The 15,834-nt window shown below is 51.0% G+C and overlaps 1 protein-coding gene across 4 annotated transcripts in view; it reads left to right on the plus strand.

Annotated features, from left to right (window-relative positions):
* The window catches only part of RAB6B (RAB6B, member RAS oncogene family), a 60,100-nt gene that overhangs the window by 17,923 nt on the left and 26,343 nt on the right, over positions 1–15,834 (plus strand). The window contains exons 1-2 of one of the 4 annotated variants that reach the window (XM_045037577.1): positions 3,001–3,122; positions 9,987–10,045. In XM_045037577.1, coding sequence (XP_044893512.1) covers positions 3,074–3,122; positions 9,987–10,045 — 108 coding nt within the window. In that variant the 5' untranslated portion in view covers positions 3,001–3,073. Of the gene's footprint in view, positions 1–3,000; positions 3,123–4,197; positions 4,235–4,377; positions 4,412–9,986; positions 10,046–15,834 lie in introns of those variants that run through there. The other 3 variants (XM_045037578.1, XM_045037579.1, XM_023260548.2) reach the window with 3 other exon arrangements.

Raw genomic sequence — 15,834 nt, forward strand, 5'->3', positions numbered from 1 at the left:
CCTCTCTCTCAGTGTGTGTGTGTGTGTGTGTCTCCCTCCTCTCCAGCACTGTGTCCTGTGAACTCTAGCTGCATTGTTTTCTCTGGACTCTAAGCACTGTCTCCTCAACTCAGGGAGTCCACCTGGCTCCACCCTCCATGTGCTATGGCCCAGAATATCCTCAGAGCAACAATTTGAGTTGTGGGGTTCACATACTTTGTTTTGTGTCTCTTAGGGTTTACTGTCCTTTATTGCTTACTATACAGTGTCTTGAAAATCATTGTTTCATATATTTTGTATGCATTTTAGTTGTTTCAAGTGAGAGTATAAATCTGGTCCCTGTTATTCCATCTTGATCATAAGCTTAAGTCCTGGACCTTGGTTTTTCATTTAATCATTTATTTGTAGGAAACACTGGTCTGGGCCCATGACTATGAACGGTGACTTGGGTAGGGGGTGTTATTGGGGCTGGTTAGCATCTTTGATTTTCATCAGTGATGGTCATCCAGTTGATTATATAAGTATGTAAATTTCTGCCTCATGATTTCTGCCCTCCAGACTCTTTTCAAGAACTTTATGCTGCCCAGCTCTTATAAAAAGCTCAGTATTGGGGTGCCTGGGTGGCTCAGTCGGTTAAGCATCAGATTCTTGATTTTGGCTCAGGTCATGATCTCACAGTTCATGGAATCGAGCCTCACATTGGTCTCTGCCAATGTGGAGCAGTGTGGAGCCTGCTTGAGATTCTCTCTGTCTGCCCCTCCCTCTCTTGTGTACATGCTTTCTCTCTAAATCAGTGAACATTTTTTATTCTTAAAAAAGCTCAGTATTAGCAACTAGTTTGTTTTTTCTCGTGAGTGCTGTGAATCTTACAGTTGGTCATGATTTTGGTTTTGGTTTTGGGTGTTTTTTGTTTTTTGGTTTGTTTTTTGTTGTTGTTGTTGTTTTGTTTGCTTGCTTGTTTTTGCTTTGACTGCCAGGGAGCTCAGATAATTTCTTAGTCTCACTTCCTGGCTGGGGTAAGATATCATAAGATGTATTTCTGTAAACAAACTCTTTACTCCAGCCTTCTCTTTTTAGCTTACTTATTTTTTGCCTTATATCTCTCTCAGAATTCTTAGTTAGAAACAAGAGACATCTGCTCTCACTATCCAGCTGATTTGAGCAAAGCCAACAGTAAATGTATTAGAGCAATGATTGGGAAGTTCAGAGTCTCTGGGAGGGTCAGCTAGGCCCAGAGCACCAGCCTGAGTCACACCAGGACTGGTCCAGGGGGAGACACGGTTCCTGTGCTGGATATGGGCAAGAGCTCTTGCTCAAACCCACATCAGGGCTACCTCTGTATGCAGACCCAGAGGGGGTTCCAGCCCCCCCTAGATTCATGTTGGTCATTTTTGGTGGAGTCTCATGTGAGGGTCCAATGGGAGAGCCTAGGTCATATGTCTATAACATGGCTGCAAGAGAGGCTCCTATACTGGGGGGGGGGATGGCTTTGGACCTCCTCAAACATAGGAGGGGTATTCAAAAAGATTGGGAGGCTATTCAGTATTGCTATTGATACATAGCTATGATATCCTAATATTATTTTAAACAGTTATATTTTCAAAAGTAACCAGTAATCCTTTGGGAGGAAAAAAGGTGGGGGTGGTTAACCCCAGCTGTCATAAATGCAGGTACTCCTTGTATGTAACCAGTCACATGCCAGACAGCACAGACTCTCCCTCCATGCCAGCGCACCCTCACTGGCTCCAGGGCCCCTTGCCCCTCCTTACAGAGTAGACAGCCAGAGCACAGCCCCATTTTGGGCTCTCAGGGCTCCAGGCCACTTGGGGGTGGTTGTGGGGATGGGATGAAATGTTTGAAGGTTGGCAAAGCCCAAGGGCCAGAGGGATTCTGGCCAAGCAGGAAAGGAGCCCGTGTTAGTGCTTTCATCCAGCTGTATTTCAGGCTTGGTAAGCATTTGTCACCAGCTCCAAAGTAGAAGCAGACCTTCAAAACCATCTAGCCCGACCTCATTGGAATAGTGACCTCTTAGTCTACTGAGTGGCAGAGCTGAGATGTATGTTGGTAGGGGAGGGAGGCAGTGGATGACACCCTGTGGCCCCTGACTCAGAGCAGACTTCCCTAAGATCACTGGGTTTGCACAGAGGGGACAGGGATGGGTGGAGGACAGTGGGGAAAGTGAGAGGGTCAGGAACAGGTCAGGTTCCCAACTGGAGCATGAGGAAGGGCTTCAGCCAGACCAGCCCCTAGCACTGTCCTGCCGACCCCTCCTCCCAATTCCTCCTCCCTCCTCTGTCTGTCTTCCCTGGGTCCCTCAGTGAGGCCCAGGTGGCTGAGCATCCTTTGTCAGAGGGAATTAACACACTTAATTAAAGTGTCCAATGAAGAGCTTTGCATATTTCTTAATTACTGTCTGAGTCTTTGGGGGGACGGTTTGAAATGGGATTTTTCACGTTTCCTCATTTAGCCTACAGTGAGCCAGCTGGCCCCTCAGGGCTCCAGTAGGAGCTGGCAAAGCCCTGGTCTGGAGCTGCCTTTGTGAACACAGAGTGCAGGATCGGGTGTGGAGTGGGAAGCCTGGTCCCCAGCCCTCCAGGCTTGTCAACCTTGCAGGAAGGATAGACCAGGCTTTTCTGTTTTGTAAAAATAGCACAGAAGGAAACAAGGACCAGACAGATGTAACTGGTGTCTCACCAGTTCCTCTCATCACCATAGGGCCCAGGAGCTGTGCATCCCATGGTCAGGACAAAATGGGGGACCTTATGGGCAGGGGGATTCAAGGGAATAGTGGAGTCCTCTCTCCAGGCCCCTGCAGAGCAGGGACAGTGGCCCAGATGGCCTTGCCTCCTTCCTAGCTGCAGGGCAAGGACTGCGCCCTTTAGCAGTCAGGCCCTTCCCAGCATTCATACAGCTTTCCCCACTTGTGTTCTGGAAACTCAGCTGACAGAATATCTGAGTCAGCTGGGCCCACCCTAGGAACAGGTTATTATTGGCCTCAGCCTTGGGGATGCAGATTTGCCTTTTCAATCCCGAGGACCACTTCTGACAGACAGCTGCAGACAGTCTCTGACCTGGGCCTGGCAGTGAGCCAAGGATGCAGAAGCCCTTTCCCTGGCATGGGGACTGCTGTCCTAAAAACAAAGGTATCAAAGAGATGGGTCTGCCAGGGTGACCTAGAAATGGCAGGGGCTTCTTCCAGGTCTTTCCTGCCTCCCACTCTGGGCCTAGCTCTGTGAACCCAGGGAAGATCAGGCAGAACCCCACTGTCTGTCCAGCAGTGTCCTGTAGCTGGTGTGGGCGGTAAATGTGAATGTGTGGCCTAGAAAAGATTATGGGCCAAGGTTCTGGCTTAATTCGCGAGAAGGCTACCGTGGGGGTGGTTCTTGCTCTGCCAGGTCTTTTCAGACCTTCCAAATTCTCCAGCTAATTTATTTTGCTCTGCCTCATGTTCTGCCCCATTTCTGGCCCTCACGGAATCTCTCCACCACACCCACATCTACCATGGACATGACAGGGAGGAGAGGGGTCCTTCATGGAGGAAGACAGTGTTAGACCAAGAGTCTGGGGGCTTATGGCCCACTCAACTATCATTCAGCCTGGGCACAAGCCAAACCCAGGAGTTCTCATAGGCACTGACCCCAGAGCCCTGGGAGACTTTGGCTTCACGTGGCAGCTCTATGCTCACGTCTCTAGCTCCATCCAGTCCCTCCCCTGGGGACTCTGTTCCCCCTGATGCCTCGTCCCCATCAATCAAGACCCAGCCCAAATGGCCACCTCCTTTAGGAGACCACTGCAGTTCTCCAGCAGAGCGGCCTTGCCTTTTCCTCGGCTCTCAGTAGCCCCTCCCAGGTTACTTCGTACTTTAGGTATCTGCACCTGAATGGCTCCACCACTGGAGCAAAGCTGCTGGGAAAAGCAGGGGTTCATCTGTTTTCTCGCTGTGAATTCTGTGCCCAGCACGGGCCTGGCATAGAGTAAGCCCCCAGTGGGTGTTTGTTGACTGCATAGAGAGGCCTCTGCAGCTATCTAGAAGCCACCCAAATGTACAAAAAGCTATTTATTTGGATCGGCCACTGAGATGGGGACTGCAGCCCACAGGAGGCTGGCTGGTGGAGTGAGGTCCAGGTGGGTGCTGGTAGCTAATTGTGAAGGGCCAGCATCCAGTCTACCCTGCACTGGTGGAATTTCCAGGGTGTATGGGACTGAGCTAATCTAGATAGGCTTGCAAAACTCATGGGCCAGCAATCACACTCAGGTAAGAAAATCACTGTTTAATGATCATGGCAATAATGAAAAATAAGCTTAGATAATCATGGGATTGAAAAATTAGTATTAGTTCTTTTTTAATGGTTTCCTTTCTGAATTTAGTGCCGATATCTGTGCTTTGGCCTGACAGTTTTAAAGACCGCTTTTATGGATGACCTGAATCCAGGTGATTTTACTTACTTGGTGTTTGCTCCTCATCCAGTTTGCTTAGGGTTAAGGAATGGCTCCATCATCTGCTGGTCACAAAGCCAGGTGGCAGGGAGGTATCCGGGGCTCTCCTCTGCATCTGACCAGTCACTAGATCCTGCCACCCCCAGCTCTGTTTCTCTCCAGTGTCACTGCCTCTGTTTTAACTGAGATCTGCTGTCCGTCACTGGACTGCTGCCCCCGGTCTGGCCCCTGTGAGCCATTCTGCCCAAAGCAGCATAATTTTTCTTCCTAAAGCACAGATTTCTTGCCTTCAAAGAGGTGGGTAGCCTGCCAATGTGGCCTACTGCCACCTTGGTATAACAAGGTATAACATACCACCCCAAGTATGGGGTATAACATACTTGGTATAACAAACCACCCCAAGACTTAGTGGCATATGAAATGTGAATGTTTACTTTGCTCAGGAAACTATGGTTTGGGCAGATCCTGGCAGGAAAACTGTGTTTCTGTTTCACTGGGCATCAGTGGCTGGCTCCAAGGGTGAGGGCTGGAGTCATTGGAAGGCTCACTCACCCAGAGGTCTGCTGCTGTCAGGTGGGTGTCTGTGTGGTCCTCCCTCATGTGGGCTGCCATGGGTTTCCACAAAGCATGGCGGCTGGGCCGAAGAGACAGCTTTCAGAGTGTGAGGGAGGGGAAGCGCTCCAGACAGAAGCTGTGCCACCTTTCCTAACCTAGCCTTGAGAGTCACACGGACATTTCTGCCATAGTCACAGGCTCACCTGGCTTCGCCCCTACACAGAGCATCAGTGGTACATGGTAAAAAGAGCATGTGGGATGGGGAATATGTGGTGGGCCATCATGGAAGTTAGGAAGTACCACACTTGCTCCCCCCACCTGTCTACTTAAGACCCTTCAGGAATGGCCACCACCCTTGGGAGAGAATCCATGCTCCTTGGTGTGTTCCCTGCCCTTCTGCCCTTGCCTGTCTCTGCCTTCCCTTCGCTCCCTCCCTCCGTAGCTGGCCCCAGAGATGGATTTTGGTTTAAATCAACCCACTGGCCACATGGAACTTCCTTGAACAGGCAGTGGGTTCTTGAACTTCCTTGAACACTTACCCCTCTCCTCACACACTATTTGGGCTCCATTTTCTCTGTGACAAAGCTCAGATGTAGAGGCTCTGAATGTATCTACCCCATGGCTCCTGGACACACCTCCACTCCCCCTGGTAACCTGGCTTATTGCCTCCAGCCCCTTGTCATGAGCTTTCTGTCTCTGCCTCTGTGCCTTTGTTCACACTGTTCCCTCCACCTGGAACACCCACTCTCTCTCACCCTCACCCTTCCACAGCTGAATGAATGCCCTGCCTCCTCCTTGTGGTCTCCCCGACTGCCCAGCCACCTGGGCCCCTCCCTGCCTTTTGTGATCTCCTGCAGTGTCTCATGTACAGTGTTGCACATGAGACATGACTGTGGTGTCAGATCTGGGTCTGTCTGCCAGCTCTAGTGCTTGCCAGCTCTATGACCTTGGTGACAATAGCTCACTCGTTGGATTGGAATGAGGATAAAATGAGCGAACCCAAGTTAAGCACCCATTTCTTGTCTGGCACCAAGTAGAAGCCTAGTAATAGGGTTTCCTTCTTTCTAAAGCCTCTGGCAAATGCTCAGTAATGAATTTCCTCACCCTCATTTGGTTGAAAGATTGAAAATGCATCTCCCTGCTTAATCACATGGGACTAAACTACCAGAAGATGTTGCTGAGCCCTGAGCAGAGAGAAGAGCTCAGTAACAATACACCTGCTTATTTAATAGAATCCTGCCAGTGGAGCTGAATTTTGTCCTCAGAAGAAGCTCTGCTGCTGCAGTGGTGTCCAAGAGCTGCAGTCAGAAGGCATATGGGGCAGTGTGACCTTGAGAACAGAGCTGTGAGGCAAGGGCAGTTCCCAGGGGCCGCAGGGGCCGGTGGAGAGCAGGAGCTGGTCGGATGCACAATGCTGCTGCCCCTCTCAGGCCGCCCCCGGCTTTGGCCCAGTGGTAGTGCCCTGTCAGGTGATGGCTGCAGCTGTCTTGCCATCCTTCATGGGGAGACTGAGAGAACAGGATGGCCAAGGAGGTGGGTGGTGCAAGCTGTCCATTCGCAGGTTCCCATACCTTCCACCCAGGGCAGTTGTGGAGGATCTGAGCCACGTTATCCTGGCACCCGTGGACAGAGTATGGGTGGTCTTGGGGAAGCTCTGAGGCAGGGAAGGGTGGGGGAGCTTCTGCTCTGAGAAATGAGAAAGGCAGACCTAGAGGAATAGTAAGAAATTATTCCCCTTTGCAGCAAATCAGTAATGAACCCCTCATTCAGTCCAGGCCTCAGTTGGGGTGCTGGGCCTAGGTGTTCATGCCCGCTCATCCTCACATTCTGATCCCCTCCTTGTCCCCCTTACTTCCCAGTTTCTGACCTTCCAGATTGGGTCAAACACGGCCTCAGTGCAGAAAAGCCCCCCCCCCACCTCTGTCTGGTCCCAAGGAAAAGGGCTTGGTGGGGCCATTTCCAGAGTTCCATGACATCCATAGTGGTGGCAGCAGTGACCTGGAAAAATCCTGAGACCCATTGTGACCCCAAGATGCTGAGGAGGGTCAGGGATAGGAGCTCATTCTCTGGTCAGACTACCTCAGCCTGGTCCCACTCGGTCTGACCCTGACAGCAAATGGCTGTCAATTCATTTCCCCTTGTATAAAATGAGGATGATGTGAGCACCTGTTTCAGAGTTGAGACCCCCCCCCCCCCAGACCGTGTTAAGGGCTTCGTGCAGTGTTGCCGCAAGCACAGAACTCCTGAAAACTTGAGGTGGGTAGGGGTCTGGTCTCTCTTGTTCACTCACTGTTATCAGGTAAATCTGCACCTGGCACAGCTCCTGGCATGTGCCTGGAATACACTCAGTAGATACAGGAGGCACGTGCTATCATGGTTGTTGTGGGAACACTCAGAAAGACCGGCAGGACCCCACACCTAAACGTTCCTCCTGTACAGCCCCAATAAATAATTTGTTGTCTTGGGGCTTTCCTCCACCTGGAAGTCACCCTGCGAGCCGGTTCTAATCCACTGCCAGTGGCTATTGTCTGGGGATGGGGTGGCTTGGCATTCGAAGCCCTTGCAGGGATTTCTAAGTTCTCAGCCCCTCTGAGGACCTCCTGCGGCGGTAGTTGCTTTTTGCCATTCCACAGCCTCTTCCCTGTGTGCTCAGCTGCCCCGGGGAAACACCCCTTGCAGGGAGAGAACTGTATCTTCCTGCCTTCTCTCCACCCTGCTCTCTGATGCTCGCCCCTCCCCTCCCCCCCAGGTGTGAGATGGGATGTGTCACTACTTAGGGAAGTCACTAGCGAGTGAGCCCCGGATCCCCGTCTTCCAGGGGAGGCAGTAACTTTCCACCGTCTCTTGGAAAAGGAGGATGCTGTGTTCTCTTTGTTCTCTTTGATTTCATCTGCCTCTTGCTGGCTCTGTGGTCCCCTTAGTATTTTGCAGCCAGGCCTTTCCATGGGGGAAGCCTCCACTTCTCACCTACATGTGAAAGTTAAGGGGAGATTTAATGCAATTGGAAAGCACTTAACAGATTAATACCTAACAGTTGTCAAGTAAGATTAGAAGAGATTGTGGGTGTGTTACTGGTCACCCCAGAGAGGTTCAGAATAGACATGTGGCTATTCTGATGCCAGCTCGTAAAGGACCTGGCACTACCAGGCAGAGCTGGCATCAGACCCCTGGTTTAAGGGCGTGCCCCCAACGAGACTGCCCCACACTTGAGATGCCACCACGAGTGGACTCCCCAAGGACACCACACTTCTGATCAACAGGCTGCAAATTCGAGGGGCCCTCATGACCCTCCTCAGGTTCCATAATTTACCACAACAACTCACAGAACTCAGGAGTGTGTTCTACTTATAATTCTGTTACAAAGGATCCAAATCAGAAATGGCCAAATGAAGAGACACGATGGGCAAGGTCACTCCAGTAGCCATGGTAGTATTTTTTTAATCTGATATTCTGGAAATCGTCTCAATATCTCAGTTGCCTGCTGTCTGCTTCCACTTTTAAGCATTTCCTGTATGCCTGGCTGGCACTTTTATTTAATTCTTACCACTGCCCTTTGAAGTCTTTGAGGTTATTATACCCATTTTAAAATGCAGAACTGAGGTCCAGAGGAATGCTGACCACCTCAAAATGACAGGGCCAAACAGCAGCCCAGCTAGGATTGGAATTCAGCTAATCAGTTCTGAGTCAAAGATGGGGCCATCCCAGTTTGCCCCAAACAGTGTGTCAGATGTCCTTCCTGGCTAGAAGATGGTGGCCTTTCCCTTACAAATGTTGGCTGTTTGGAAGGTGGTTGCTCATCTCTTCTGTGGTGTATGACTAAGGCTTCAAAACCAGAGAAGGACCCTTCTCAGAGGAGCCAAGTAGGGCTGCCTTGCTCCATCTGGGCAGTGACCAGCCACCCCAGCAGGCCCAGCCTTGTGGACATCCTGTCCAAGAGTCAGGGAGAGGCAAGAGTCAGGGAGAGGGCAGCCTTCAGGTGCTGGCTCTTTTGCTTTCCCTATCAGGGTTGCCTGTGTCTAGCAGTCCAGAGCAGGAGGGCCTCTGAGCCAAGCTCAGCTGGGCCGGTCCCCCTCGGAGATTCCCAGGCCCATGGCGGAGACTTGATGGGACAGTGTAGACAAGCACTCCATGCTGGGCCTGACCCAACAGTTGTTCCTTCGTCACCCTTCCTCCCCTCCCAGATAATTAGAAATGCTGCCTGCGATAGGCATTTCTGCCACTGCCAGGCCCCAGGGGACCTGCACAGGGTTAGGTCAGAAGCCAAACCCCGCACAGTTTGGGAAATTAGCATTTGTGGAATTCCCAAGAGATGGCCTGGGTTCTCTCAGCCATACAGGTAGGTGGCTCTTGTTTGGGGTTTACTGCCCCTTAGAGGGCATTTGCAAATATGGAAGGCGGTCCCGTCAGCATTCACCTGGTAAGATCCAATGATGCTAAACATTCTGTGAGGAGATAGACTGTCAGGCACACACTACAAAAAAATAGTCCTGCCCTTGAGAGACACTGGGGGATAGCCCATTTACTTCCCCTGCACCCTGGTTCCTTGGAAAGCCACCTCCTTACTAGTCCCAGGCTGAGTGAATAGGGAAAAAAGAGTATGCCTCCCTCCCAGCCTGTGGCCAATGGCAAGGCAGTATTTCCAGGTGACCATGGGCCCATGCAAGAGGAGCATCTTGTCTTATGCACATACTTGCTCTGATTCTTCTATGTGCTTCTTGCCTCACTTGCGCTCTTGGGGGTCAGGGAAGACCTGGATGCGGGTGGTGAGAATTCTCCAGACTGGGGAGGCCTCTTGCTTGGTGCTGGCAAGTATTCCCCTATAACCTACCCAGTGTAGACTTGGCCACCTCACCTTAGGGTCCATCTCTGAGGGTCTGGCTCCTGCTTCTGTTTCTGAATTTCATCCTTCCTCTAGGCTTTTTTGTTTCCTTATTTGTTTTTTTCACATGATATGTGTTTGGAGGATTCTAGTTTGCATGCCACAGCTGAACCCCTTTCTTCTTGTTGTTTTGCAGTCGGGAAGACGTCTCTGATCACACGGTTCATGTACGACAGCTTCGACAACACGTACCAGGTGAGGTCCTGGGTTCCCCTGCCTCCCCCACCATGTCCACAGCCGTGACAGCAACCTAGAGACTATGCTGGCCTCTCTCCAGGGCTTGCTAATGCTGGCCAAGAGCAGCATGGTCCTGGGTCCCCTGGGCATCCGTCTTGCCTTGGAGGAGCTTCCTACTTGTGCACAAGCCCCAGCCCAGTAAAGACCCTGAGCCCTTCTGAAAATCCAAACCTTGGTAAAGGAAAAATTTTCTAAAAACAGAGGGGACACATTTCAGTCTCTGTTCTCTTGCTCCCGGTGGGCAGGTCTAAACCATTATAATGTGTGGTTACTTGGAGGGTCATCATGTAGAGGAGGATGGGTAGGCAAGATGTAAAATGAGGGAGATGAAACTGAAAGCAGTAGGATAACTTGTTTCTCGAGCATGGTTATGTTTGCTGGACACTTATGCACATGCACATGCACACACATGGTTGCTGAGGCAATTCCTTCTTGGAGAGGCTGGTGTGATGGGCTTGTACTGCTGTATGAGGACAAGAGACAGACAGAGTGACCTCTTGGCTCCTGTCTCTAGAGGGTGGGCTGAAGTCAACTGGTGGCCTAGAGATGGCCACAGGTGGCCCAAAGACTGAGCTCCTGGGGGGTAAGTAACATTTCATTGTCCTGGCATTACTGGTGAGTCACGAGGTTCGTGCAAATGAAATGAATTTCCCTTGCAACTGTAGCTTTTCACAAAAGGCACCAACTTCAATCATTTCAAATATTTTTTAAGGAAAAAAAAAGGTACTTTCTTCCTTGACAAAGAGACAAATATTCTTCTAAACCAGTGGGTTCTGTAAGATACTAGTTCCAAGAGATTATTAGCTGGTGTTACTTGAGAAGAAAAGGTAGGGAGGGAAGGTCAGTGCTTGTACAAAGTTAAGGAGCACTGGTAAACAGAATTCAGTCAACTTTTCTACTGCAGGGCTTCTCAGGGCTTTTACTACATCAGTGTATAGTTTTGATTTGCTAACAGGAATATAGTGTACAGGATCTTCCGCACGTATTTGATCACAGAATCCTTTTGTTCCTGAGTCCTCAGAGGACAAGCACTTACTGAACAAACTGGGAAGTGCTATGCTAAGAGGCCCCCCCTTCCCTGGATTTACAGAGGATGCAGAGTATAGCTAACTGTGGATTACAGTTCCGTGTCTGCTCTGTAGTCTGTCTTCCTCCCTCAGGACCAATCATCGTCTTTGCCTCAAATACAGCCCCTCTCTCTGCCTCCTCTAATTCCCTGTCTTTTTCTCTCATGTGTGTGAAATACCAGATAACCAGTGGCCTTGGGAAGAGCTGATTGAAGGGTGAGAAGATGAGGCCCTGGGAGAGGGGCCCTGAGTACTCTGCACAACCCTGGGCACGGGCTATGGAATATCTTGGCCACACTTTGTCTTCACTGTGTGCTTTCCAGGCCAGGGCTTTGTACTACTGCAGGCTTGCCAGAGACCTCCTCCCCATAAGGGAGTTCTACCACATTAGTCTTTGTTTGAGATTACAGTTCTAACAGACTTCAGTTCTGAAGTCTGACTTGGTATTCGTGTGTGTGTGTGTGTGTGTGTGTGTGTGTGTGTGATATGAATAATCTCACAGATACTATTTTGATTGATTTTTGAAAAATACTAAGTTATTTATAATGCCTCTTACTGGTGTCCCATTGAAAACAAGGGGACTTTGGGCTGGCTACTGTTCTTGGCAGTAGGTGGCAGCAGATACGGCCCCAGGGCCTGTGCAGTGAAGAGTGATTCTCATGGGCATGGATCATAGTCTCCTGTCCTTTGAGTGTCTTGGAATCTCCTCCTTCATCTCCAGGGTCCTCTTGTATTGCTTATTGCTAGCCCTGCATCCTGTGGTCCAGCAGGCCTCTCTGCTAGCTGCTCCCCACCTAGGCGACAGTCATGCCTCCACACTTGGGCTCATGGTGTCACCTCTGCTGGAATGACCTTCCCTCTCCTCTTCTCTGCTATGAAAAATTCTTCTGACTCATTGAGACTCAGAGCACATGTTTGCCCTGCAGGTGGGGCCTTCCCTGTGTTCTGTACCACGGCCCCCTCCACCCTAGCACGTTGTCCTCAGGACTCCTTTAGCTCACCGCCTATGTGCTCTGGCTCCTTGGACGGGCTCTGAGTCTGAGGAGCCAGGATCCCTCAGATCCGCCACTGCATTTGTAGGCCCGCACAAGGCCTGGCCATAGCTGGTGTCAAGTACCTACTGGTACCAAATTGGCTTGGAAAGGGCTTGGTTTTCGGACCCCATCGGGCCGAGAGGCCACAGAGGCCAGATGTCTTGGTGAGCAGGGGAGAAAGCCCAAAGGGAAGCAAGACCTTCCGGATGGTGAGCTTTTTTGACTTTGTTATTGCAGGAGATAGAATGTCTTTCCCAGTGCTCTTTAAAATGGTAATTAGGCTGGGAGGCCAGGGATCCAATTCTGTGCATACACAGGCCATTTTAATGAACTCTCTGGAGAAAGAGAGGGGGAAATGGTACTGTTTATTTTGTTTTTCTTAACATGGTGGCAGAGACATTTGGGAAGTAGACAAGATCCTCAAGGGCTCTGGGGAATGTTGGTTGTCCCTGACCACTCCCTGCCAACCCCCCCAAACATCCTCTCCATCCACTCCCACCATTAGCTGAGACACTCAGTTCCCAGGACAGAATCGTCCCTCCCTCCCATCCTTTTGCCTGCCTCTGGCTCTGTGTCTCATCCCTTCCCCCATTCACTCATTCTGACAACAGATGTTTGTCAAGTACCTCATCTGTTTTGGAGGGACAATAGGAGAAAACAGTCTGGCTGCAGAATCTGGCCCTGCCCTCAGCTGGGGCATGGAGGGCAGAGGGGGTTCAATCTCATCCTGGGTGGCAGTGAGCCCTCCCTTGGTCTGGGGCTGAACAAGCCTGAGGCCCTGAGGGGCTGGCATGAGGTCCCTTGAGGACCCTGATGGGCCCCCTGTCTTGGCCGTACATTAGCATCACCTACTGGGGAGATGGCCCGGAGTTTCACAAGCTGGCTCAGGCAGTAGCATTCTTTTAAATCTCTGAGGTGATTGAGAAGAACGCCTAGCCGAGGACGGAGCCAGTGGCCCGTCCCTAGATCTCCCACCACAGCACAAGTTAGGAGACCGCTGAGCTACTGGGCTGCTCCCGGGAGAGGACCCCGACCTGCTGGAGCCTACTCAGCTGCTTCAGGAGTGGAGGGCCATTTCTGAAATATTGGGCAGTTTGCCTGTCCTGGGTCGCTCCCGGGATCCCATGGAGCCCCTGGGGGAAGGAACAGAACAGCTGTGTCCACTGTGCCAGCACAGGCCAAGGGGTTGCCCCGAGGAACCCTTACCCCCTCAGTGACCAGACCAGATGGCACTGTCATTCCTGGCCACTCTGCCCTGAGGCTTTCGTCTCCCCTCTGGGCTCTGAATTCATTTCCTGGGGCTGCCATAGCAAATTATCACAAACGAGCAGTTTTAAACAACAGAATTTATTCTCTCACAATTCTGAAGGCCAGAAGTCTAGGATCCAGATGTGGCAGAGCCATGCTCCCTCTAAGGGCTCTGGGAGAAAATCCTTCCTTACATCCCCTGGCTCCTGGTGGTGGCAGGGCTCCTCGCCTCCTCGTCCCTTCACCTCCTCACCCTGGGTCTGCACCTCCTCATCCTCTCACCTCCTCACCATGGGGCTGCATAGCCCCAGTCTCTGCCTTCATCTTCATGTGGCCTTCTCCTCTTGGGGTCTCTGTGTGTCCTCTCCTCTTCTTGTAGGGACCCCAGTCATGAGACTTAGGGACCTACCCTAAATGCAGGATGAGTTTTCATCTTGCAAAGACCCTATTTCCAAATAAGGTCACATTCTGAAGTTCCAGGTGGATATGAATTTGGTCGGGGGTGGGGGCATTCTTCAACCCACTACAGCACCTCCCACTCTGATCCCACTGGGGACCAGTCCTTCTGGCCTTGGGCCTCAGAACCATCAGACGAGGTAGTGATCAGTGGGCACCAAAGGCTTCCTGGAGGACAGGGCGGGAGGATTTAACTGTAGCTGCACTGGAGGGAGGGATGGTGACACAGAGGAAGGATGACGTCTGTGGAGTTCCAGAGTGTAACGTCCAGCACTGCATGTGTGTGGTGGGGCGGGGGGGGGGGGTCTGCTTGTTGCAGTGGAGGGTAAGCGTGGGGCCTTTGGATGGATTATTGGCAGGCTGCATTTTGATGTTCATGGGTCTTTCCCCTTTTGCCTTCCTGGGTACTCTGCTCCTTCCTTCATTATATATATGTATGTATGTGTGTATGTATGTAATGTATATATATATGAAATTATATTTTGCAAGTGTTGTACATAATCCAGACTAGATTCATTATTATATATTTATTATTATGTTCATTTTTCTCTTGATTTTAAAAGACATTAAAATTTAAAAGTTAGAAAATATTTTCATGGCCCCCTGAAAGTACCACAGGCTCCAGGCTCTGAGCCTGCCGTACCCTGTGGATAAGTGGGCCCAGAGGGTTGGCACTGGAAGGCCCTGGATGCTCAGAGGGGCTTGGTCTCGTGGGGCAGGAAACACAGGGCTGTTGAGGGTTCCTTCTGTGGGTACTGATGGGATCAAAGGCATCCGTTTGTAGGAGACACAGGTGGAGCACTGCGTTGGGGTAGGGGTGACGGCTGTAGGCGGGGTGCACACAGACCTGGATGCAGCTGTGTGTGGAAGGGCAGGGCAGGGGAGGGAGTGAATCCCCTCCCCTCCCCTCCAGCAGACTGTGGCTAGAATTGGGTCACCCGATGATCACCCTTAGCCGCTGGAGAGGCTGGGAAAGCAGAATTTCACTTTTACAGTTTTCAGGCAAACAAGGGAGTAAGAGGTGGTCAGTGGGTAATGGGTGAGTCCATCAGCAGCATCTGCTATGTTTCATAAGTTTAAAGGGACTCATGATGTGGTTCCCTGTCCCCAGATGTCCGTAGTCTGTCCTGTTCACTTTGTAGGATACCCCTCAATGGCTCTTAGACACCCTCAAAAGTCCACCACTTGGGGCATCTTTCACCCTGTTAAGAAGAGGCCTTTCGTACTTGGATCCTTTCAAGGCCCTTCAGGAAGCCTCCCAGGGAGCATCAGGCCACATATCTATGGGCTTCTGCGTGGCTTTTAAAGGGATTGACTGATTTTGGTGAAATTTAACCCCTTATTTAAAGTTGCAAGGTACATACTGTTGCTTGATGTTCCAGACCACAGGAGATAAGAAAGCAATGGATATTTATTTATTTATTTTTGAGACAGAGAGAGACAGAGCATGAATGGGGGAGGGTCAGAGAAAGAGGGAGACACAGAATCTGAAACAGGCTCCAGGCTCTGAGCTGTCAGCACAGAGCCTGACGCGGGGCTCGAACTCACGGACCATGAGATCGTGACCTGAGCTGAAGTCGGATGCTTAACCGACTGAGCCACCCAGGCGCCCCTGAATAGATATTTAAACTGGGTGGTGGCAAGCCCAAGCCACTCTCCACTGGGAAGGAAGTGGCCACCAGGACTGTGTAGACTTTGAGGCTGAAGTACTAAAAGCACCCAGGTACCTGCACTGTGGCCTCCCGAGTCAGCATCCCCTCCCCCAGAGCTCATTGCCAAGCTCCTGGCAGGGACAGACCCTGCCCAGCATGTTTTCCAGAGGCTACCGCCTCCTTCCCCCACAGCGCCCACTTGCCAGCCTGAATCCTTAAGTTTTGCCAACCTCATTTGCATGCTAATTTGCATGAGTCTCCCCTCTACTCTCATCTGATGGTTGGTGCAG

The sequence above is a fragment of the Felis catus genome, chromosome C2 (genome assembly GCF_018350175.1).
Source record: "Felis catus isolate Fca126 chromosome C2, F.catus_Fca126_mat1.0, whole genome shotgun sequence".
NCBI lineage: Eukaryota > Metazoa > Chordata > Mammalia > Carnivora > Felidae > Felis > Felis catus.